This window comes from Copidosoma floridanum, unplaced genomic scaffold (genome assembly GCF_036245765.1).
Source record: "Copidosoma floridanum isolate Cflo_tuat_1 unplaced genomic scaffold, Cflo_Japanese_pri ptg000030l, whole genome shotgun sequence".
Lineage (NCBI taxonomy): Eukaryota > Metazoa > Arthropoda > Insecta > Hymenoptera > Encyrtidae > Copidosoma > Copidosoma floridanum.
In genome coordinates this window covers 3,088,719-3,115,205 of record NW_028321907.1, presented here as the reverse complement: position 1 = coordinate 3,115,205, position 26,487 = coordinate 3,088,719, and the positions used below count along the sequence as shown (strand labels likewise).

At 40.6% G+C, this 26,487-nt stretch overlaps 1 protein-coding gene across 1 annotated transcript; it reads right to left on the bottom strand.

Annotated features, from left to right (window-relative positions):
- Positions 1–11,387: 11,387 nt before the first annotated feature.
- Positions 11,388–26,195, bottom strand: LOC106638754 (uncharacterized). Its single transcript, XM_089596704.1, has 4 exons — positions 25,771–26,195; positions 13,735–14,028; positions 13,421–13,647; positions 11,388–12,577 (listed from the first exon to the last, which is right to left on the bottom strand). The coding sequence occupies exons 1-4, from the start codon at positions 25,883–25,885 to the stop codon at positions 12,263–12,265; spliced, it is 951 nt and encodes a 316-aa protein (XP_089452830.1). The 5' UTR covers positions 25,886–26,195; the 3' UTR covers positions 11,388–12,262.
- Between the last annotated feature and the right edge of the window lie 292 nt (positions 26,196–26,487).

Here is a 26,487-nt window from a genome sequence, read left to right as displayed (position 1 = left end):
AGAGAGAGAATATTCGTGGCTGCTAGTGGTTGGCTGGGCTAGTAGTTTATCACGAACAGTGTAATTCCCAAGGAATAATGGAGTTTACCAGAGGTTCGTTCAAAAATACCATAAATTCACGGCAGTGGAGTACCAGCCAACCAGCCATTCTTGACCTCAACTGTGCGTCAGTAGTAAAGAGATGAAGTCACTTTTAGAAAATAATGAAAAAAAAAAAAATCTTGAGGAGTCTAAGATAAACAGTTGAGAGATTTAAGGATTTTACTGATTCTTAAAAATCCATGTAGGTTTGATATTGCTAATGTCAAATCTAGCCAATTAGAAAAAAAAATTTTGTATATAATAGTACAAGTGCAAAGGATTCGTGGATGAGCAGAGGTATACTTAGCTGAGCCCCAGTACCTCCACCAGCAGCAGCAGCTCCCGAAAAGCGGATTATACAGTGAGCAGCCAACTCGATTTTCCCTATTCGAAAGGCTATCGCCCGAGACCTACGAGAAATAATGTGAAAATACAGGGAAAAGCGCGTGGATCGGAAAGGAAGAGACGAAGGTGGTCCATCTTGGTTATTACCCCCTTGATATGAATGTACCCGCAGTCCTCGGTGGGGGTGAAAAAAAAACAATCGATATCTCCTCCTCTCGATTATCCAGTGGGAGAGTCTTTTTTTTCCCAAACACCCCCCAAGTCACCGGCTAGTGCATTTGAGTCGCTGGAAACTGCAGAGATCCTCCGCCGAATATATCGATATCCCATTAGGGGGTGAAGGAAAGGGGGGATGTGTGGGTTCCCGAGACCCGAAAGCCCGTGTTTGAAGAGCCGAAAGGGGGTGAGGGAGAAAAGGGCGATTCCTGCCTCTAATCGTGGGCCATTAATGCCGGGGCAGGATTCCGTGCACCACCACCACCTCAAATTTCCATCGTCCCCTGAAATTTATGCGTTGACATACGTGACTACGCCTCGCAATGTTTACACAGTGAATGTTGGGCTATTTTTTTCTTTAGAGTATGGTTAACTACGTTAAAATTACTTTTTCCGTTTGTGATACATGTATACGAGCTGAGGCACAAAGGGACCATTTGCCGGATCACAATAAATTCCTTGATGTGTCGTATGAGTCTATGTCATCAAAATATATACTATGACACAGATTTTAGAAATGCTCATTTTGTTGTCTTATTTTTCGTTGCTTTTTCCTTTCTAATAAAAATAGAACCAGTCGAGCTTTGACATCTTTGTTGAGACAGCTCTAACGAAAAAAAGGGGGAAAGAATTTAATAAAAGTTTGTTGTAAATCATCTGATACTATTGGCTAGTTTTTTTTACTTTTTAATACAAGTTTTTGACAAAATTTACACAATAGAGCCAACAACATAAACATCGGAATCAACCTATATTATTTCCATTCAAAATGAAACCTCCGTAACTCCGTTAAACAAAATTTTTCTTCGTTTTCGAGAATTCCACGTCAGATTTAATTTTCTTGTGTTAAAAAACATAACCAGTACACTCGTACACGTGTCCGAGGTAAAAGTGCTCAAAACATCGAATCAATAAAACCTTGAAATCCAAGATTGATCGTCCACGGGGCCACACTACTTCTAATTTCAATTTTGCCCTCGAAAGCCCCTCGGGAGCCTAAAATACTCCATGAGAAATTTCAACCCGAGTCAAAAAAAAAAAAAGCCAACAGGATCGCATGAATACATAAAAGCTTCCCGTTACCAGCCGATACAACGGGAGGAAAGCAACAAGGGCCCCCGCACACACGGCAGGTGCAGACTGCACTAATTAGCCCTCCAGAAAAGCCCAAGCGAAAATTGAGAATCAAAAGGCAGCCAAAGGGGATTCCATTCAGCCCAACGTGTACCAAACGTATATATACCCCATACCTGCGCCAACCCACTATACGTACAAACAACGCGAACACCAGCGCAAGCTCATAATGGAGACTACAGATGGACCATACAGCGCAGTAAACGCAGACGCGGTGCAGAGCCCCGTTGTTGCTTTTGGCCGCGTGTATACACACGCTTATATTACACTTGGGGCTTAGTCCCTATACACATATATATATATACACCCGTACACACAATAGAAACACAGAGGGCGACCGAGAGCCGCGGGCTATAGTTGCGTTTAATGCTCGACCGGGCTTCCGTATACACATCCTCTACATATACATATACATCGCGGCGTCCCTAGCGCCCACCACCCAACACCATACATATGTATACCACCCCCACTATACTCCCTTTCTCTCTCTCTGTCTTGCCGTTTCCCCGGTGCGTTCGAGTGAATTGTTGGCTCTTCCACCACCTACCACTACTCCCTTGCCTTTGCTTTTTCTATGGTTCCTCTGTACGACAAAGCATAAAAGAGAGCCAGAGCGGCCATTCTTGCTTTACCGTTTTTTCTCTTGAGAAATTTTCTGGGTTTTTTTTCTATTTTTGTTTTTGTTTTTTGCCCGCGACTATTTTATCATACGCACACGACTCCCTTCACTTTGCATTTGGTTTTCCTTGCCAGTTTCTTTTTCACCTCTGGATTCTAACTGTAATATAGTGTACGTACTTTGTCCACCTGAAGGAATGTCAATGGTAAAATTATTGCAGAAGTATACATCATGTTTTGTAAAGGTAAAATTTTTTTATCTACAGGGTACTACAATATATTGCGTAAGGGGGATACACTTTTTGGGATCCGTGAGATTCCCTATGTATAGGTGTGAAGCTTAAGTTTCCACTTGGGTTGTAAGCTTGGGGCTATAAATAACGTATCACCTGATGAGGGTTTTCGTTTAATTACAGGCACTGTTGGTGTATACAAACGCAGGGGGTGTACGGGTACATATTTGTTCACCCCCGAAAGCTGATCGAAACTCCATTAACGGACCGCAAAGTGCACCGATTTTACCAGTTATAGCTTTAAAGTTTACTTTTGTCCGAATCGGTGGAAATTTTTCGCCCGTCAGAGTATACACTTTTTTCCCTTGAAAGTTGATGACACGTAAGTCATTTCACCGTCCCTTGGGCAACTAAGCTCTTGTCCTCGCAAACCCTCACAAATCAGTCGAGCACCACTTAATTGGAGCTGCTCGTGATACCATTTTTACAACGGGCCTTGGGGCCAAGAGGGCCGTTTACCCGATGGCGCGTCGTGTCATTAGAGCCCTCGTAAAATCCTTTTTTTTTTTTTTTTTTCCTTCCACCGGCGTTGTCGTCTTGGTCCCAAGCTCTTCCTCCTCCTCCTCCGCGTGACTTCATCGGAAGGGAGCACACTTTTATGTCCCCCTGTGGCTGACTACCGGACGCCGTGTAGAGGCAAACTTTTTGAAACTGCACTGCCGCCCCTTACCCCCACGCTATACGTATATATGCCTCGTGCACTGCACTTTGCTTGGAGGGGAATAATACGTCGAGGATCCTTGCGAGCCCGAGAATGGCCAGGACTCGATTACCGGAGGGAGAACCCACGAGCGGGAAAGTCCCTTAAAAGGAGTTTGTGGACCGATTTTTGCCCGGTCCCCTTATCTTTGTGGGGTACAAGCTAGCTGAACCCACACCTATACGGTTGGAGTAACAAGGTTAGCCCATGTTACGGGCCAGTGCTAACACTCCAGTGAAATTACTTCGTAAGAGTCCAAACTTTTCCTACACGCCTCCTTGCGGTTTTCGATCCTGATGCTGATCACGAGAAGAACAAAAAGTATAAAAATGAGCGAGCCGGGGTTTTATGCGAAATTGTTGTAGTGCAAAAGTGCGCGGAGAAAAAGTGTATACTTGTGCCTTTCCCACTGGTGGTCAACAAAATCGAATTCGCGTGTGACATCTACGCACTTCACAAGCTATTTTGTACAAATGATTGAGCACATTTGTATAAAAGAGCTTGATGAAACACGGATAGACAGAGTGTCGTCCCTGTCACGTCGCGCAAGACGAAAAGAAATACTTTGGGAAATAGAGCTCAGTGAAACGAGGGTAAGTATGATATAAACCGCTTGATTTATTTATTTTTTTTTTTTTTTTTTTTCGGGAAAGGGAGGGAGCTCATAAACGTCTCTTATGACAGAAGGGAGTTACTTTTTTTTTTTTACGCAACAAAAGATAGTTGATACACTAGAACCTTGTGGAGCTTTAGACGTATCTACAGTATAACTACGATTACGCAAAAGAAGAATATAACGCGCGAGAAACAAATTTTCCAATGCGACATTTTAATTTACAGAGTGACGAATAATTAAACGACCCAATGAAATTCTGGGATATTTGCGTGCAACGAATTTTAAGATACACTTTAAGGTGTTTTGTTCTACAAGGAAAATCAAAACGGGGTTTAATGAAACGCCACTTGTATACCGTCGAGTGTCTTATATCAGAAAGAGTTTTACGTGTAAACGAACAATGTGTAAGTAACAGAAAGAATGGCTGTATGTGTAAGAAAAGACACTTTAACAGCTGTAGGGTTCGTCGTAATACGTGGCTCCCCGCATGTATGTGAGTCCTTTGTGGAGGAGAGGTGAAATTGGTCCGCGCGCGTATGTCAAGCGCACTTTTACGAGCAGAGAAAGAGACCGAAGGATAAGGGAATAACTGCCGTGGCAAGTGCAACGGAAGAAAAAGCGATGATGCCGGTAAAAGAAAGAGATAGAGTGAAAGAGAAAAGGTGAGCTAAACATTTTTTCAACGTCTTGATAGGAACATCGAGCATAATCTGAAAGAAGAAAGTAACCCTTACACTCTTCCTTTTCCAGACTGGCAAGACTATATAATATACTCTTAGCTCTGACCCACAAATGTGCCGAAAAATGATCCAATTGGACGGTGGTAGGTACACCAATGAATCTCGTGCACGGAAAGACTTTGAGCACATGTTTAGACACCTGCGCGTCGATGTGCGGCGTATTAGCTCCTCTCCACGAAAGTACACAGTTGAGACTACGGAGTAAGTATAGGGTGAGGAAGGAGGGTGGTTGCAAAGCTCTGAAGGCATGACTGGCAATGCTGTCGCTCGGAGCGAGCACTGCCGACTTATGTGCACGGGGGTTGGGAAGCGTTAAGGGGAAATTCGCCGTTGCGATGCAAGGACGCACAAATGCCTCGGGATGTCTCCCTCATGGTTCTCGGCTTGTGGCAAATATTATATAGTTGATGTGTGTATGTGTTTGCGTATAGGCATGACGCGTACACATGCCCTCGCATCGCGTGGCTGACTTTGGGTTTGTACATACGTACAACGATGTAGCATGTATGCGCGAGTGAAGGCAGGATCTGACTGCTCGGCTCTTGTGTTCACCGATAAGCAGATTTGAGGACGCTATAATATACACTTTCAGGAATTCCCTTATGAGTTTACGAATTTGCCGCCACTTGGGGGAAAGTCACCCCCTTTTGTGCTGTGTATCTTGGGCCGAAACTTGACTTTTGCGATCAGTTAAGTCAGTGCAAGAGATATTTGTCTTTTTCTTTTTCTTTTTTTTTTTTTCGACATTAGTGGTTCTCTTTATTTTGCAACTCTTTACGAAAAGTAGTAAATGAAACTCAAATATACCCCTCAAAGTTACACAAAAGCATACCCTTTGATTAGCATTATAAAGACAAAAATATTTTACACGACGGAACTAAACGCGTTGCTCTTGTACACGCGGGGTACCATCGGGGACGATTATAGCACCAAAAATCTTGTAAATACAAGGCGTGCGACAAAAACGCCAGCAGCTAGAGTGTATATACCTATTGTAGTATATGGTACATATAGTCATCAACGTGTTAGAGACGCATTAGAGACGCCCTAGTTCTGTGTCTTTATGTTCAATACTCGCTGGTATCTGTGTGGACACTGGATTCCGTGCAAAGTCACCCCTCCTGCGACTGTTTCCAAACCTCTTCTATCTCTTTTTATCTCGTAGTAGGCACGTGTAGGTAAATAAATCCCTCGGGATTCCCCCTTGTATCGCCTTGAAATTTAAAAAAAAAAAAAATTTCATCGCGTGGAGAGTTTAGGGGCAATCCCGTTCTGGCCCGAAATGTCCCCGCTATCCAAAATGAAATTTCACACGGGCTGAGATTTACCGCTCTTCTAAGTGAAATACTTTGTGAAATTGGATTTTAAATGAATCTTGATTACGAATTTTTATTGCCTGTCGAGTTTCTTTATTTAAACTCAATCTAAGTTTTCAAGGAGGGTATTACAAATTTTAATACGATTTTATATTGATTGATCTATTATATACAATTTCTACTCATCAACGTGTGGAATTGCAGCTCAAGCATCGATTTCTCGGAAATATAAAAACCTCGGGAGTGACCCGCAGTACTCGCGAAAGAACAATAATACCACAAGCAATATACGTAGGATGGAAAACGCGAACATCTATTTTTAATCTAAAATGTTAATATTAATGATTGTTTACGGATGTAGAATCAAATCTCAATTAGCAAATGTATAGAATCGCCGATGCGCTCGCACGGATAGATAATTCATTCAATCGCGATTGCACGGCTTTTGAAGTATTAAATTATCATTTGTGTGCGTGTTTTTTTTTTTTTTTTACGTAAAGCAAGTAGTTTATTGTTATATTAAAATTTACATAAACTACACATCGTATAGAGGTTTTCTTTTTAATTTTGATTGAGTTGATCGGGAGTAATCATAGGAAACTTTTCATAAAAACATTTACTTACACAAACGGGGTACTTAGCAAGCGTTTAATTATCCGATGGTAAACTATTCGACAATGGATTAGAGAACGCGCTGAGTAAAGGGGAAATTAAATTCAATGGCCTTTTAATCATCGACGTACGTATGAAACGCGTGAACGCAACACTGAATGGAGAGGATTAGGGGAATAGTCCTGAAGTGCTAATGTTCAATTAAGCTGACAAAAAAAATGAAACCAAAAAGGGCGACTACTAAGCCGTTTCGTTTACACGCGTAGCTATTTGATTCAAAAATATCGGTCGCGTCGGCTGAATGTGGGATTAATAATCTTTATATATTATAAATTATAGAACGATTGAATCGAATCGATTTTTTCCGCTGCATTTTGATGCACCTTGGTCCGTAGCCAGATAAAAATAAACGTCACTAAAATACCCAAATCAATCGATAGTTCATAATTTGTGTGGACTCGACTGGATACTGAATTTTTTAATTTTTTTTTTTTTTCAGCTCATTGAAGGAAAATACATATACACGTATATATCCTCAGTCTGCAGATAATTGTCATATCCTTAGGGCGATCGACATGAAATTATTTGCCGATACTTTGATCGTGGACAATACAACTGTCGTGACCAACAAATTGATCGCTCGAAAATCGTCACCATTACTATGTACTTGCAAGTTCGAACAGACTATACGGGGGATCAGGTATATACATGTATAAGGCTATATCTAGGCGTGGAAGAAGAGTCGCAATCAATGAAATTTGGTGCAACCGAGTGGATCTCCCAATGGCGAAATTTAATTAAACTTTTGCGTCTCCATCTTCGTTTTCTGGGCATTGAATTTCCGATTTCTATGGACCACATCGTCCCTATCCCCCATTGATGCTATCGCATAGTCCCTCGGTTTCCAGTTTATCGCGAGCGGTCCGTCAAGGTATACACACCTACAGAGAGTACCCGCACCGAAAGTTACAATGAATAAATCGCGAGAGAAAAGCTTTTCTCACTTTTATTCTGAATATATGTATTTTGTACCATCATGAATGGAGGCTTAAATGGACCAATCCTTGACAGAAGCAATGGCCTGTGGTGGTATAAAAAAAATCACCTTTCATAGCTCTTTTTCTTCAAACACATAAATAAGTAAACGGAGATACGAGTATTAACTTCTCGTAATTTCAAGGTGTTTTATTTAAATATTACGTACGATTGACTAATTATAGTCAATAAGGGAACTTTAAAACAGACTCACACTTTTATACTTGGTTAACCAAACAGATTTATTTATTTATTTCAAACATCTATATCCTCTTGAAAAAAGTTCCAAAATTACTTGACTAGCTAATTCGAGCAGGTAATCTATGAACATTTTTTTCGAACGGAAAATCGAAGGAAAATCGTGGATTTCCGGGCTAATGTGACCATATCTGGTAGAGTCGCATTAAAATTCACGAGTGGCGGGCAACCGCACGTATGATATACGGCCTAGAGCCGATATGCCCTGCGACAATCACTTGCCTGTCGAATTTATCTCGCGCCGCGTTGCGTGACACCCCCTACTGTACACACACACACACACGCAGTCACACGTGCTCGGCTGGTCTACTCCACTCGCGTCGCTTCGGGTGTAACTCTACAGCGACAGCCGTACCATCAGCCACCGGCAGTGCGTTGCCTTCTCGTTACGCCTTTACTATATATGTGCGGCTGCTCGAACGCGTTAGCTCTTTCAAGACTATCGTTAATATTTTTATCATATTTTAATGTTATACCACGTAATTTCATCCAGTTTATGTATGTTGATCTTTTTTATGAAATTAAATTTCTTCACTCGTTGATATCTGTCATTGATAAAAGATTTAATTTCAGTCAAATGCTGCATTAGCGATCCTGGACCCACATTTCTTGCCTCATCAAATAAATTTCTTCAACTCGTCTCTAGTACTATATCTCTCCTGATTTCTTATACAAGTGTCCCATGACAAGACAAAGTGTCCCATTACACAGAAACATATTGTTCATAAAATCGCATGTTTATCGTTTATAGACGATACTGCGAGTTGAATGAAAGTCTTATTACGTACTTTGATGCGAAACACCTTGATTCCACGAACTGGGGATACCTATATTCCTACAAAACAAAGTGTTACGTAAAAATAATGTTTCGAAACGTGGTTTTTTGTCTCAGTTCTAAGAGCATCAGATATTTAAAACTCAAGATCAATATTTGCTATTACAGCAACAAATAGTGTTACTCACTTGTCACTAAATTCGGGTAGGTATGTCAGCAGAAAAATAATTGTGCAAATTTCATATGGACATCATCTATAAAAGAGCCCAATTGAATCATCGCCGTCCAGCTGTAAGAAGCAATAGACGGAAAAATCCCTTTTCCGCGTAGCGGCAGCAAAAGCACTTGGCGCGTGTAACACGTACAGATAACGTTGCCCATGAAAGTATACATACATTCGAGCGGAAAATCGAAAATTTAGGGGAAAAAAATTGAGCGCCCGTGTGCACGTGACCAGACAAAGTGAATGAAAAATTGGGGATGAAAATGAAAAAAAAAAAAAAAAAAAAAAAATGTAGGACAGAGATAGAGGATACATGGCAAAACTTGGCTCGTCGCTATCGGTATCTCTAGCATGAAATTCTCGGCCGAGGGGTCGTTCGCAATATTACACGGTTCAATTAAATTTCGGACATACGCGTCCACCTCTGCATATACATATATATCTCTATGCAGTTTTGATCTATAGATAGGCAAAGTTATTCTCGACTTCCACAGGACAAGGGGAAGGGACGATCAAACTGCTGTGGTTTCCTTTAGTGGAAGGTGAACTATATACTATTCGCGTTAAGCCGCAGTGATTATATTATTATTATGCACCAGAACGGGAGAAGGATCGCGTACATTCCGATCGACGATCTATATATATATGTGTATGTGCTATCATCTTGCTCAAATATCGAGTATCATCGTCACGTCCAACTGGATAGCGATGCATTGAGCTATTTTGATTTTCGTCACTCTTACACGCGATATGTAGACATGAATATAATCTATTTCCTACATGAATAGCGAGTAGTTACGTATTACAGGAGACATTCAATCATTTGCTGTACGTGTATGTATATACTATTTGTGTAGATAGCTCTTGGGGGTTCATTTCCGCGAGCTGCTATCGAGGTGCATGAGGGGGATGAAGGGGTAAGCGGATACGACGATGGATGTGCTCCAAAAGTTGCAAATGCCATTCGTTACTTTTGCCGTGTGTGACTGCGGCAGAGGGAGAGAGACAAGGAAAGAGATGAGAGGAGATATGTACACGCGATCTGTCAACAGTAGAGAGAGATGAGTACCTATCCTTTTTATTCCACGGCAACGCATTACCTGCATGTATGCTGAGCACGGAACCAAAAGTTACATACGGTAGTTTAGTTTTTATACATATGACATGTTACTTTTCGAATTTGCTTTTTTCAATCAAGTGCACCCTCTCAATGTCTCAGTAGTCAAGAATATGAATCGCTCTCGTAAGTAAATGTGTATGTACATTACAATCATACGTTTTAAAATCTTAGCACGTGAAAATATACAAAAATAGCATCAACAAATGGTATTGGGTGTGGAAATTGAGAGTGTCCATCTTGAAAATACATATAATTCTCTGAAGTGTCTAACTGTCATTGTTGTTGCTGTTGTTTCATCATTGAGAGATCACATTTTGTATTGACCCACCCAAGGAAAAAGAAGATGACTTGCAAGTATTTGAATGAAGGAGCTCTTGTGTCAGCAACAATTTTATCAGATCCGTGTAACACAAACCACGAGTACCTGCAATGGTAGGCAGCTCGAATGAATAGAAAGTGGGTTGTCTTGGAGGGTGTTGTGAAGCGTAAGGGGATCAGATCGAAACTAGCTGCGCCCGTCTGTTTGTCTCCTCCCCCGCGACCGCCGCATCCACACAATACACGAGCCTCGGCTTTTGAAATTCCAAGTCGTCGGCATTCAATTACCACGTCGTCGTCGCGCCTCAATGTGTTGTTCACGTACACCCACCCAAGAACCGACTCCCACGCATATATACACGTGGAAGAATCTGGCGTATGCGTCTCCGTCACTGTCCACTGACGCCCGGCGCTCGCGTTCCTCTACTCCTACGTATTGATTTCGTATCAGTTTCGCCTATAGATAGCAAAGCAAAACTTGTGTGTATCGCTATTAAATACCATCGGAGTCACTGTCCCACGAGATAGGCGTGCACACCACACTGGACTGGTGCGGTGAAAGAAAAAAAAAAAGACGAGTCTCGGGGGACCCGCCGGCCGTTGAAGCGCATCGACAGACAGATATACGTTGGGACGTAATTAAAGAACGTCAGGGAGAGTTTGCGTTTGGTATATCTGCTCCTCCGGTTACTGGCCGCGTGAGATGAGGCATCTTTTTCTTTGACCCGCAGGAGATGAGCTCGTGGGAGGAGTTATGGGAAACGTCGGCTTGTCTCGTGGGGCTTATATTTATTACTGTAATTAAGATTAAGCGAAGAGTAGGAGATGGTTTTTGGGGGAAAAAAATGATTGTCACCGAAATTGTTTGGTCGTCAACGTGCGATTAAATGAACGTAAGGAAGAGAAATTATATGGAAGAGGATCTTGGCAAGTGAGGAAAATGAAAGACCAATAAAAGTAGACATTGTTTAATATTGACCATCAATTTTAATATTAATTTCAGCACGTGTATTTTTTAAAACTCTTTTAAAACTTATACAACTTTTCATATTTATTTTTTACATCTATAGCTGATTTTTGGCTTTCCGTTTGGGAATAGTTACATACGCACTCTCAGAAGTGCAGTGACTCTGTATAATAACTATGTGTGGTGGTCGGTCGATATCGTACGTTGACATAGTGACTATTTATGCAGGGGTTTGCCAAACGACTTGTTTGGCGCTAACATTATTTTATACAATGTCCATAATTAACATCCATTTTTCTACATCGAATACAATTTACAAATGATATGTACATTACAAGCGGTACGCGTACCACTGTCCCATTCTTTATAAATAACTTTTTGGCTATTTATGGATTATTTGTAAGTGTAGTGGCAAAAAAGCTTTATTTTTACATTTCCTTTCCACATTGCATAAAATATAAAATGGATAAAATAGCAAAAATATTTTTGAAGGTTAATAAAAATTTGGCATAACATTTCGGATACGAGGATTATGTTGATGATACCATAATATGTCTATAATTACGTTTAAAAAGGTGTCTCTATAAAAATATTTTAAATAATGCATCATTAAGTCTTTTTTTATATGGGCTTTGAAGTTTCGACTAATATGGTACAAGTAATGATAGTAATTTAAATTTAATATTGCAGACATTCGTGGCAGAGTGTTTAGCAGGCATATCCGTAACGTAACATTTATCAAGTTTGAATAAACTATTCTTAAAAAGTCGAATGATACAAAACTTTAAAAAAGTTTATTAAAGCTCACATTTTTACGAGGATGTATTTAACTCACTATCACAATGTTTAAACCGATTTCTCATTCAAACACAAAAACAGTGCAATATATCCCGGGCTAGTGGACGACGATGACGTAACATACCATTACCAGGAAGAGCAAACTCGTCCCGATTTTCGTACCAGCCGCAGTCGAGTGCTTGGCTGCTCTCTGGTTGCTGGTGCTCAGAGTTGCCGATTTCTCGGTGGTGTAGTCGCTGCGGGACTCGCCTACGACAGGAACGCCAGGAAGAGTCGCTCGACAAGTGAGGGTCAGGGTACCGGCGTTGAAGTGGTGACGCTCGAGCCGCAGGGACACCGAGAGTCGGGAGGAAGTCGCCGCTTCGCCGATCGAGTGGAGGGTCCGTTCGCTGCGCGTCGATTTTTCGCTTATCTGGAAAAAAATACCGGATAAGTGTTGTTTTAAATGATGCAAACAGTATCGAGACAAAGTGTTGTGTAATGGGTCTATTGAAAATGTTTTCGCTGTACATTCGATGAGTATCATTTTATGAATAAGAAAATTAAAATTAACGGCTCAACGAGAGGCTTATTGAAATTTTGCTCCACAGCTGCCTATTTTCGTTCCCCCAAAACCCTTACCAAATCGGAGCTGGTACATTTTATCCGTGAAATGACCGACATGTGGAAGAAAAAGGCATCAGCGGCAGAATCTCGCATTTCAAAATTATCCTCAGCTGCTGATCGGCAAGTGCAGCTCTGCGCTACTGCGAAATTATTGCCGCGACTCACGCACTCACTTACGCGTCCGCGTCGGCTTTGCGGCCAAAATTACAACGAAAACGACTCTACGTGTATATATTGCTACTCTGTGGGTATAGCCGATCCTTTGGGTGCGGTGTGATGTCGGAAGCGATTGGGGTTTGCGGTAAAAAGTTGGGGTGGATTAAAGGGGTCGATGAAAAAGTGCGGGGGTGCGTGTCCTGGTGTAGTTGGGACATAACGTCGAGTTCGCTGAAAGATATTGGATACTGGAGGTAGTGTGTTTTACTTGATTATAGTGATCATCTGCAAACTCTCATCCTCAACTTTTTTCTCTTTAATACATGACATGTAACTTTGGTCGACATTTATTGCACGCGATGAGAAGTGATTTTACTTAGGATAGGGTTTAGTAATCACTCGGTCCTTTTTCAACCAGACATTGAGCAAATCGTTTGTGCTTCGTCATTACATTGTACATCGTGTACCTGTACTCATGAGGTGTATGTGTTACCTTGCGCCCGTTGATGTAGAAGACGAGATCCGCCGGAGGCAGACTCGGGGCCGCGAGGCAGGAAGCGTCGAGCTGCTCCCCCACGTTGTAGTTGGGGGCGAGGCCGTCGATGACGGGGCTGCTCTTCGGCAAAATGGCCGTGGTGACGTTCGCGACCGCGTAGTCCGAGAAAAAGGGCTCCTCCGTGGCCACCTCGCACAGGTACGTGCCCTCGTAGGCTCGTTTGTCTGCCAACAGAAAAACACACGTGTGCTTACCGCTATCAGCGAGTCAAAAAAATGGCCCAGCAAATGGAGGAAAAAAAAGGCACGTACTTTTGCGAAAGTCCCCGTTGCCGAGGAGCACGAGCTGCCGGCTGTTGCTCATCTCGGGACTGACCCTGACGTCGGGCTCGTCGGGCTGCTCGAAAAACTGGCCCCTCAAGTGGTCGAGGCTGGGCGAGTACTTGAACAACGCGTTGTCGTTCCTGTACCAGCTTATCGAGTACAGCTGCTGCCCGTGAAGGTCGTACTCGCAGCTCAGCGTGACCTTTTCCGCCCTTGGGTCCACTATGGCCGGCGCAACAAGTCTCCGCACTAGCCGCTTGCCCCCGGTGATGCTGCCGTGGCCTGCAAGCACAGGAAACATTTTTTCCTCATTTGAAACCATCTCAAAATTAAATTCAGTCGAATTAGAAATGAAATTATTACAAATGTCAAAAATCATCAAGACCCATTATATTTATAACAGACTTTCTATTCGTATACTATGGATTGATATTCTATCGGTTACGCAGCCATTAGAAGCAATTGAAGTAAACAATACCTGTACCGATATATAGTCACTTAGTGACACAAATTCGCGTTTGTGTGGCTGCTGCGACAGTTGGAATTATTTATTTATTGCACCACGAGGGTGGCAGTTGTTGATTGTTTAGCCCCAGCTATTGATTGGAAATACTCAATTAACTAACAGCAGTGCCTACGCATAATGTAATGGCAACAGAAATGCACCTGTTTTATTTAATAATCATCAGGTGGAAACGTAAACTCCAGAATCTCCCAATACAAATACATAAACGAGGAGTATTTATTGGATGTCCCCCTCCTCCTCTGCACCAATAAGTACCAGGACTGTGTTTCAATACATGCACCACTTGACTATTGCTTCGACAAATAAATGCAGAGGCTTCCTCGTATTTACGTGTAGTTACTTTGTTATTTATGTTAGTGGCGTGGGATGGGGTTGGAAGGGCAAATTGCAGTAATGGCCGTGACTTTACATGACTCGTCCGATCCTCGAATTTTGCATCGTAATTGTCTGTTGTGTGTTTGTATCATACATGTACATCCAATACGTTCATTCGCGGCAAATGGGGCTTAGGGTTAATTTTTTTTTTTTTTTTCTAAAGCAACGCATATTCCCATAATCCTTTAATACGACATAAACCGCTAACGAGTAAAGTCACGTACAACGCGTTGCGGCGACGGAGACTCGCGTAACTTGTCACGAGCTCACCATTCTATTCGCGTTATTTTTCTCTTCTTGATCCTAATTTGGCGGGATGAGAAAAAGAAGTACAAAACAGTCACGACATGGATGGAGGGAAAAAAAGAGTCGAACGAAAAGAAGCCGCTCCATAGACGAAGAAATGAGATTTGACGGAGATGCGTGTACGCGCCTCCGAAGCCTCATAGGACCCAATTGGAGCCAATTATCCCACATTTGCTTGTTAGCTAACACCACATAAATGTACATCGAATGAAATGCGTAGAAATGAGTGGCTTTGTATATTTACAGCTTATGTAAGCGTTTCGGAGTGGAGCTGCAATGGCCACAATTTCTTTCTCCCTCCGTCTTTGCGAGGAATCCCAAAGGACCGTCTGATTGCTATCACCATCAGCGCCATTTTCACGCAAATTGTACTAATCTGAAGAAGAAAAAGCATACAGTGGCGTCGACAAGAGAGATATTCTTGATTCGACGTCTTGACTCCACAGCTGCTTCGTTTGACCAATTCACATTAATTTAGCAAAGCTGTAGACACCAGATATTGCTCGCGTGCAGAAATTGCGTAACTCCGAGAAAATAGTACATGAATTTAGTGAATAGTACATGAAAATAGTACACGTTAATTAGCTAGTTAATTAGCGGAAAAACAACTCAATGTACATTCGATAAGCAGCGAGTTTTGCAATGTGTTTGCCACGAGGTAATTGACAGTGTGAAATTTTTCGACTCGGCCAGTGAGGAGCCGAATAAACAAGTTATTTGCATGCGTACACGAGGCGATGAAACAATCGCTTCCGTCGCTTTCATCGATTATATAAACATGCATTGTTCGATCGCTCATAATGTTTCGCCCGGTGTTTTGTTGCTGTTGCGGTGTATATTGTTTTACTTTTTCTCTTTTCTCGTTTGAGTGTAAATACATGGAATCATGGTATGTACACATGTCATGCTCTGATGTTTGCGAAAGTGACGATTTCCAAATTTCAAGTGAGGGGAACGTCCGTTTGTACACTTCATTTTGTTTATTCGGCGCATGATGTTAAAAACAGCTCACATGTAATTTCAGTCATAAGTAAGTGGACCTGCAAAAAAATCTCTACAATAGTACCGATGCTTGAGACTCTACCTCTTTAATGCATACTCCGAATCATAAAATTTTGCCATCAGCCACAGCAGTGCGACCATGTGACAAATGTTTTAATAAAGAGAGCGGATAATATAAACTGGTTCGATTAAGCTTGCCAGTGGGAAGTAATTATTTTTGTCATTAATTGCCTTTCATGCGAATCCGATGCTGCGGTACTTTTTCTCTTTTCTCGTTTGAGTGTAAATACATGGAATCATGGTATGTACACATGTCATGCTCTGATGTTTGCGAAAGTGACGATTTCCAAATTTCAAGTGAGGGGAACGTCCGTTTGTACACTTCATTTTGTTTATTCGGCGCATGATGTTAAAAACAGCTCACATGTAATTTCAGTCATAAGTAAGTGGACCTGCAAAAAAATCTCTACAATAGTACCGATGCTTGAGACTCTACCTCTTTAATGCATACTCCGAATCATAAAATTTTGCCATCAGCCACAGCAGTGCGACCATGTGACAAATGTTTTAATAAAGAGAGCGGATAATATAAACTGGTTCGATTAAGCTTGCCAGTGGGAAGTAATTATTTTTGTCATTAATTGCCTTTCATGCGAATCCGATGCTGCGGACAGAGTAAACTTCCCTCCGAAAAACCATTTAATTAAACCGATTAAATGTCCTCACTGGCCATTCAATTGACATCGACTTCATGAGAGAAAGAGAAAGCGCTTTTCTCAAAAATTTCTCAATGTGCGTAGGTATGTACGAGTTGTTAGAGCTACAGAATCTGCTGATTATTAAAGTAATTGCCAGCCTAATTGGCCCCGGCTTTTTCTTCCTTTCCCTTCCTGTACGCGCTTTTTACGAACCTCAAGAGACAGTTTAAGGAGAGACAAAGGCAAGGGGTTGATGGTCCCTCTGTTACCCCACTCGCGTCTGCTTTCCTCCATCTATGCGTACCATCGGGGCAAAGGGACGAGCCGAGGGTGGAGAGGAGGATGTGAAAGCAAGAGTCACAAGGTGGACCACCGCTTAATTTATTGATGTGCCGGTCGGGGCGAAAGAGGAAGTGGAAAAAAAGGATGTGTGGCAGGGGCATTGTGGTGCAGCGAACAACTGCTGCTTAAACGGGAGACAAAGGCTGTTCCGCGGCTATTTGATGCCTGAAAGTCGGGGATTATTTAAAAGTGGGAGGGGAAAGGGACTGGGGATGTAAAGTATATATTATTGTGAGGCGCTGCTGAAGAGTCACGTGTGCGCGGGATGGATCCCATTGTTTCTCGCTCTTGTCCATGACACGTCAAACAATAAAATAAATATAGCAAATACCACTTGTGAGTTTTATATTTTTTTATCAACACGTCGGCGTCCGTCACTCTCTGTCTAGATAGGTCGATTATCAGAATTTTCCAGACCTGTTTGAATTTCACACGCAAAGGTTCTGTCTGTCACTTATCCATTCATCATAAGAATAATAAGAGTGTGACGGAGAGACAAATCTCCAATTAGCCAGAAACCATAAATTTTTCACGTATAAAAGTAAAAAAGAGCGAATCATATTACAGAGTAAAAATAATGTGAAACAAAATTTTTAAAAATATTGCAATGTGACGGAAAAAAAATATAAGAAAAATATATGTTCAAAATATAAGTTAGGAGTCAAAAAAAGTCGAGAAAAGAGGCAAATGTACCTTCTAAAATGTGTGAAAACTTTGAATTAAAAAAAAAAATTTTTAAATATCACTTTATTAATTTATACATGAACCATAGTTAGAAGGAAAAATCCAACCTCGTGTTGAAGAGCAAAACGTTAAGAGATTTCGTTTATTTTCCAATACTTAATTGTTTCTTTCCCATCGGCCGTTTTGGCGGTAGACGGAAGCGCTTACGAGGAAGGGAAAAGAAAGTTGGGTAGCAGAGGCCCAGCGGCAATTAAATGAATATAGATATTCCCATGATTTATTCAGTAGCCACGACTGCGAAGTAGGTACATAAGGGAGGACGAAGAGAAGCAGAGCCAGAGTAATCGATCGATCCAATATTGTGTTTTGCTTGCCTTGCGTGTATAATGTCATAGAGCTTGATTTTTGGAGACATCATTCATGTGTTCCATCCCAAGTTTATACAGTTTTGTTTGAATTTTTTTATTCTCGTCGGATAAACACTACCCATAGTGTTGTATTTTATCTTTGCCATTAAAAAAAATGTTGTGTCACAGTATTTGTATCGCAAATATTTTCCTAACCCGTAAAATCAAAAATTACAAACTTCCCAGTATACAGTGACTCCCACCAACACTATGGACACGTAACAGCGGTGCATTGCTACCATCGAAATCCTCCCTCCATTTCCCTCCAAAAAGTGTGACGTTATACTGAATAATGACAAGGAAAATCGTTATCGATATCTCGCGTGGTAGTGCAAAAATGTGTGCGAAAATTTACGAAAGCGTTTTGTCCAGCGCTCGATTTTCCCTCGCGATAATCATTGTTGCGCACAAATAGCTACGCCCATTGAACGTATGAGGAGGAAGAGGGAAAAACTAATGGGTAATGTTGGATTCAATAAAATCGGATCGCAAATCGATGTACGGACGGCAGAGGTAGTTAAATCGGAAAGGCATAACTTGGACACTGTAGCCGTGCCGTGAAATTGAATTACCTTCATTTCTCTATTTTTTTCCCATTACATCACGAGAGCGACTACACGCGTGTCCTTGGATTATAGATAATCGTTAGCTGTACTGTGCAGAGTACTCCTGAGATTTCTTTTGCTCTTTTTCAATCAACGTAGGGTCAAGAGAGTCCAGCCAGAGAGTGCGATAATTAAGCTGATGTACAAACTCAAACCTCGAATGATTTACCATGATAAAAAAGTAACAAGTGTCAATAGGTAACAGTCATAAATTAATTCAAAACATATTAAGTAGAAACTCATTGTGCACTTGGGAAAGTATTAAGAGGACCATTCGAGGAATTCTTCTGTCTTTCTTCAAATACGCGACGTCAAATTAATTAATAGAAATCGGCCATTGGCTCAACGAAACATTTGAATTAAGATGGCCAATAAAATTATAATTTGACTGCAATCATCGTAATGGGGAGGGGCAGACCTTAAGTATGTTTAATGCTAAATGTCGTGCTGGGCCTCGCCTCAATGTGTCAATGGCGTACAATAAAGTCTGAGGGGTGATGGGAACCCCTTCGGAGGAAGTGCTGTTCAAACAGAGCTGCTTTCATCTTTCAAACTTACTTTTGTTTGCAATATACTTTTTCGTCTGGTTATTTTTATTGGCGCGAGTACCTGTACATCCAATAGCCAATTTTTCGATTCGATGTACTGAACTCGCATCGATTGCTCTGTTTAATTGGCAGTTTGGCCTCTTTTGTTTGCTACGCGCGTGAGTTTATTTTTTTTAACTTCCTATAAACACGAACGAACCGCATGAAAAGGGAGTTGGATCGAGTTTTCTTGACTTTTGCTGCTGTGTAAGCAACGACGTAATTACACTATTTTTTTTTGTAAACCTGCAAGGTTTTTTCATTGATTTTATAGCATCAAATTTAGAAGGAAAACTTTCAATTTTTAACGAGAGTTCGCTGTTGATTACTTTGTTTCACAGGCTTTATTTTTTATTTTTTTTTTTTTTTTGTTACGTGCAAAATGGAGGCACATAAATAAAACTTCCTTTTTTACTCCCCGTACCTACGTTTTATCAGAAAAAATTCATACAGAGGCTTTTCCATTTCGTATAAAAAAAAAAGATTTCCTCACAAAAATATGCTTAACGCCCTTTTATTTGAAAAAACATGTAGGCTTTTGGCGTTTGCATATACTAGCAACTAAAATTGTTGCAATGAAAAAGAAAAACTTCAGTTGTTTCCTTTCAAACTACAGCTGATTCAAAATCTGATGGTTCTAGATCTAATTTTTCTATAAATCTTTTAAAAGTAAAACAATACCCGAGTCTGCACTTAAATACAAAAATCTTCACAAGCTTACAGCATTTATTTTTTAACTTGGATCTTCGTTAGCGAATCCAATTTTGAAATAGATTTTTTTCACTCCCACACCTCAGATAGAGTCCGAGGCAAGAAGCCAGTTTTTGCTCGGCTACTGACGGTAATTAGGATTAACGGACCGGCTCTGACTGAAAAATACCTCGGCCCCGAGCTCGATTTTTTTTCGAAGGGATGGGAGTACTAATGATGCGAGATGAACTGTAAAAAACATTGGTTACCACCTTTTATTTTTCTCTTGCGATCCACCCATACAAAAATTAACTCTAATTTATTGAAAAACAATTTGATTATTAAGAGAAACGTTGATCAGAGCAATAGATTTCACGTTTAAACATTTTTTTTTCTCTCGTTAAGTACAAGCTCCATACATGCCATTTACAAAAATCTCATTGCAGCAGCAGTTTTCTACACCATAATCATATCCATCAGCATTTTTGAGAGCTATCAATATCGGTATATTCCTCGATTACAGCAGTACGTAACAATGACTCCTTGATTAATTGACAATTCAATATCCATTTTTTTAATTGCTTGATTTCAACTCATCGAAATTTTCATCAAAAAAGATTTCCCTGGCAAATATAAATACTTTATATGTATCTCATTACCACCATCTGTTTTTAAGATTACATAATCTTCTCGATAAAGCATACCACGCATCCGACAACAACTTGCTTACAAATATATGTACTCGTTACACTCAACGATGTACGCGATAGTATTACATTCATCATAATGGGTATAAAAATATGCGTAGAATATGATTGCGAGTATAGGTGTACAAGTGCATTAGAAATGACGCTCAATCAGTAATATTTTACACGTGGGTACGATACCAGTGCGAGACTGTATACGAAAAAGCTTACATATAGTGGCGCCGGCTGCCAGTGCCACTGAATTTCATCGGCGTTAATTAAAACGCTGGGGCTCCCCGACTTTTTTCCTCTTGCTCCGTACCAATACTACTACCCCCATATTGTTTCCTCTGGCTCGTCCAGCCCAAGGGTACTAATTGGATTGGCTACGGTGACTAGAGAAATAGAAAAAAGACCAGAAAGGGGATCTGTATTATTTTTGAACTTCATTTGTATATCACATAAGTAGCACAACTGCCGGTTGTTTGGTTCTCGTGAAAAAATGTGCACACGCGTATTGTACGTACAAATACATGAATGTAATACAAAAAATGTGACTCGACACGCGCAGGAAATCTCTTTTTGAGTTAACGAATATTTGTACAAAATTAAGTTTCAGTCTTGAATCTTTGCTAACGAATCAGTCACTATTAATCATTTGATTGGCACATAGGTCACTTGCTTCGTTAATATTGTTCTGCGACATTCAGTGGACGAGAATTAAGTTTATAAAGTATATTTAAACCATCTTTGTGTATTACGTGAAGGGGAAGGGGAGAAAAAAACGAGAACTCGAAGGGACTGTAACGTACGCATGCCATGTGTGTTTTGTATTGTGCTTTAGTGAAGGAGGGGATTTATGTACCTATAGGTATGCTCTCATTGGCCATTAGCCCGCTCGTGTGGTCTCGACCGATTATTATATATGTCGTTTGCTCTGTCGTTTTGACATACTCAAGTGGGAGGGGAAACAATTGCTCTCGAGTACCTCGGCATTTTAGATTAGGATCGGAAATCCTTACTTTCAAGAGCTTATTGTGAGATTTTCCTTTGATGTGTAATGTGATCTATGCTTCTAATTACGCTTAAAATTCATACTGATACATGGGAATTTTTTTTTATTTTTTAATTAACAAGGTATTATCGACCTCAAAAAATAGATAAACAAGCGGTACAAAATCTACTGGTTCGTACTGTAGCGGTTGTTTTGAATATTTTCTGTTTTAGCTTACAAAATACACGACGTGATGAGTCAAGAGTAAAATATTGAAATAGCACGAACCAACTTGACTTGTAATAACAATGACTTTATCACAAGGGGTCATCCATAAAAAAAGTCATGGCATAAAAAATTTACACGCGTTTCCAAAACACATTAAAAAAGAAAAAAAAAAAAAAAAAAAAAAAGATGAACAAGACCATATTGTGACGTATATTATATATGGGAACGGGTTATTGTATGCATGATAAGGAAGCGCTTGCCAAATGATTATTTCCTGCTGAGCTCAGGACGGATTGTGCCATTTGGAATGATAGATGTCGAAGCAGACGAAAATCTAGCGGAGGAAATAATTCGAGAAGATAAGAGAGAGAAAGAGAAAAAAAAGGAATAAATTTATATCGCCCTCCTTCACTCGAAAGAAATAGTTGCTGTGATCAACCAAAGGGACGATGAAAGAGGGTAGATGGAGGATAATATCAAGAGGAAAATGGCAAAATTAAAAAGAATATGGGAGGGAAGTAAGTACGAGCACGAGAAGTTGGAGAAAATAAAAATTATATGTGTGCCAATTAGTACCGAGAGCAGAGATGAAAAAGTTCATGGGAGGTGGGAGGGAAGTTGTTGATTATTTGTTTATTTGCACAATCGGTTTATACACCATAAAAAGCTTCAATTAAAGGAATAAGAGTGCGAGAGGAAGGAAATCGTGACCTTTGGTTAACGATCGCGTACAGCCCATTGTGCTCACGGTCCAAATAATAGGAGGGTTATTACTTTTTCCCTTTTCCTCTTTCCCTTTTCCACCAGGATTTTACCATTGGCTTATTTCACTCGAACTTTTTTCTTCCTTCCCTTTTCCCCTTCGGTGAAGCAATGCACCAAGTGGAGGCTGCGTCGCTTCTGTTATTTACTTTGCTTGTTATTTTTTATTTTTTTTATTTTCATAATCTACTTATGCGCGATGTACGCCGTGCACTCGAAAAACTCCTCTCTGATCTCCTCATCCTCTTTCGTCCCTTCGTTGGTTTTTTTCGCTCAAGTACGCACTTTTCATTATTATTTTTCAAACTTTCGTTTTCACCTGTTCTGGACCTCACATGAGTGAGTACAAGTCTGAGGAAGTAATCCGCGTATTTTTTTTATTTTTTTACTTTTTTTAAGTTTACCTTCTGGTTGCAAGTACAATGTAGCGGGGATACCATAGAAAGTGAGGACAAGGAAGCAAATGTTTCGGGTTAATAATTGCCGATTTGAGAGCATAAATTTATAAACTGAAGTGAAGCGGATTAAATTTGCAAAGCTTACGATGGATACTCTCATCGTATCGCTGCGTGGCTGGACATTGTGAATAATCGTCCTAGACTCCGCAGCAGAAAGGGCAAGTTATTTGCATAATTTTCGGCTACAGCTACCTCGCGAGTCTCTCCTTCTCTTGCTGTACCTCCAATCAAATATCCCAGCCGCGTGATTTCTCGTTAAGGCGACGATTAATGGAGCCACTCCTCTCTCTCTGTCCTACCATAAATAAGGTAATGCTTCAAGCTCTTTTTTTTATCGTTTAGCCTTGCGTAATCGGATTAAAGTCTTGTCTAACGCCCCCTATCCCCGCTCCGTACTCACTCCCACTGTTCCTATCGGAGAGTGCACTATACAGTGTAGGTGTGTCTCTGGTATCGGAATAGTTTTTTTCTCTTTTTTTTTTTTATGCAGTAGCATAGTCAGTTTATACACAAACCTGTGGTTACGTTGAGGCTAAATATACACCCGCGTAAGTATTGGAACTGTTAATTTTTTTGGCGACACTATAACGAATCCAACTACAATCAAATATTTGATAGAGAATATTGAAGTGATTTTTAATCGGCTCACACTAAAAGGTACATGCATAGTTGGAATAGTGGTGGCTTGGTTAATACTAGAATAATTATACATAATGAATTAAAGTGATGAAAAAAAAAGAGAAATTATAGAGAAAAAGAAACCAAGTAGACCAACTTGTGAAAAGAATTACAATTGCCTTTACGACGTAACTGATACAATTAGACAGTTTATTACGTACAAATATATATCCCAGTCAAAAAAAAATTGATAAAAGCCAAAATTTAAGTACAAATCTTCTTTTATTTGAAGATCATGTAGAATGCAGAATTGAGAAAAAATCACACTGTTATGGAGGATCCTTTACAGTAGACTTTATTTTCGCCTCTAGGAGTAAATCAAGTTCTATCAACTAATTGTCTTGTTATACGTTTTATACACGTGTAGCTTCCAGCAGATCCCCAAATTTCATTACTTTAATTGTATGAGAAATGGAAATCCAAACGCCCAACGGATGGAGGCACTCAAATCCATTTTTTACTTTACAAAGAGAAAAGTCCTTTTGTGAATTGACAAAGAGAAACGATGGTACTTGACCGCGTTTGGTTTACTACTTGATTAAACTAAAATTAGAGTATGAAAAAAAAAAAATTGACTTTTATTCATGTTTACGAGAAACGGTAGAAAAAAAAAAAAAAAAGTAATTTCATTAAAAACTTTATTAACGAATCATCAGTTTGATTAATACTTACTTGCTATTTAAACACGCATGAAAAAACTACAACCAATCACGCAGTTATAAATTTCTAGAGCGTATGCCCTTCAAACTACAGGGACGAGTGATAGGGTAAACAAAAGCAGTGGAACTAAAAATAAAATTGATACCAGGGCCACGGCGACAATACAACTCCCATCGTCCTAAATCGCTGTGAAAGCCACGTTTTGTTCCCAAAGAGGGAGAACGAGATGGCGAGTAAACCGAGCATGAAACGCGCGAATTGAGGAAACAGAAAAAAAAAAAGAAGCGCGCCAAGTCGTAGAGAATCCCTGAGAACGTAGCCGCAAAAACTTTATCGTTCCTTAGCTGAGACATTCCCTTTGGAAAGAGCGAGAGAAAGTCAACATTCTTTTAAGAGGACAAGAAAAAAAAGGAACCAAAAAGAGGGAAAGGTCGGGGTTAATGAGCACTTGAATGCGAGTAGAGCCGCATACATAATGTGCGGACGCAAAATTGAAAGATTGGCGACACATTACCATGAATATATAAAAATTCTTACATCTTTATGTAATAACGTGAATATGTAAAGATTTGTATACCACTGAGATTCTTCACATGTACCCTAGATTAAAATCCTTACCATGGCTATGATTATTTATTTAAAACTTTTTAAAATGTTTCAGTAATTAATGTACGATGTATTGCAAATAATCTAAGGTAATAAGCCTGTAAAAATCTATAAACTTTTAAGCCACACTCACGCAATATCAATTCGAAAGAGAGCTTGATTGACATGGTTCAAAAATGTTTCATCTCATTTTTTTTTCCAATAATACATTGACCATTTTTGTAGAAATAGTGCCATTTTCCATTTAAATTAGATGTAAAAGTTTTTGGATCTGACTTTTTTTTATGTCACGAAACGATATAGGTATGGAGAAAATTTTTCATTAAAATGTACTTTAAGTCATAACACAGAGCCAATAGATGCTTATGCTCATGCACATAGAGAATATAATAGGAAATCAATTCACGCCAGCGCCCACATACGAGCCATTAACTCCTCCTCCGCGGCGGCATCCAAACGAAGCAATAGCCACTGGAGCCACTGCTTGTATACAGAGAAGATATCATTCGCGTCACATGTGGGACAGACGCGGTTAATAATACAAAGGCGCACGTGCTCTCTGCCTCACTGCGGCCGCATATTGCACCAATGGCCTGCATCTGGTAAAAGGAGGAGAAAAAAAGCAGCAGGAGATGGGAATAAAAGTGCTCGAGGTGCAAAGGTGGTGACATGAAAAAACAAAAAAAAGAAAAGAAAAGAAAAAGAGAATGGAATAAGCGTAGGGAATCACCTGTCGTTAGCGCGGCGAGTACGAGTGAGGCCAGTAGTACGAGTCGCGCTTTGGTCGGACGGAGGTGCCCACACCTGCAGCCCATCAGGCACGTACCGCCGTCCTCCTCCTCCATCGTCCCACTCGTCACTCTTACACTACTTTTCCACTCCCGCACTTCCTCATGGCCTCCCCAATTATCAACAATACAATTATTTTCTTCTCCGCGCGTAAGTCGCTTAAACTTGTAAAATCACTCGCTCGTTGTCCTTTACTTTCATGTTGATTTTTTTGTTGATCAACCGATTGCCAATCGGCAATGACAAGTACTTTTCAACTCTTGTCACATGTTCCACAGACGACACAATCACCTTTGCCAATGTATTGTTGGTCACACGGTCGCGCGCCGAACAGCAGCAGAGCCGGTACTTGGAGACGAGCGCGGCAGCCGGACCAGCGCTCGAGTGTTCGGTACGGGCTCGGCCGCGGATCTAAGCGCGCCAGCTTTGCCGACACGCCACTCCCATCCACGCATGCGCTCCCACCTTCAGCAGCTGCTCTTTCATATTATTCTCTTGTTCTTTCCTTCTCTCGACATATACTTAGCCCGACATGCCCCTCGTGTTGGTATCTCTCACGTATTGTTACAATTGGAGACACTGACCTCTGCTGGTGTGTTCTGCATATCTGTACGAGCCTACACATGCATCAGCCGAGCTGACATACCCATGTACTCAT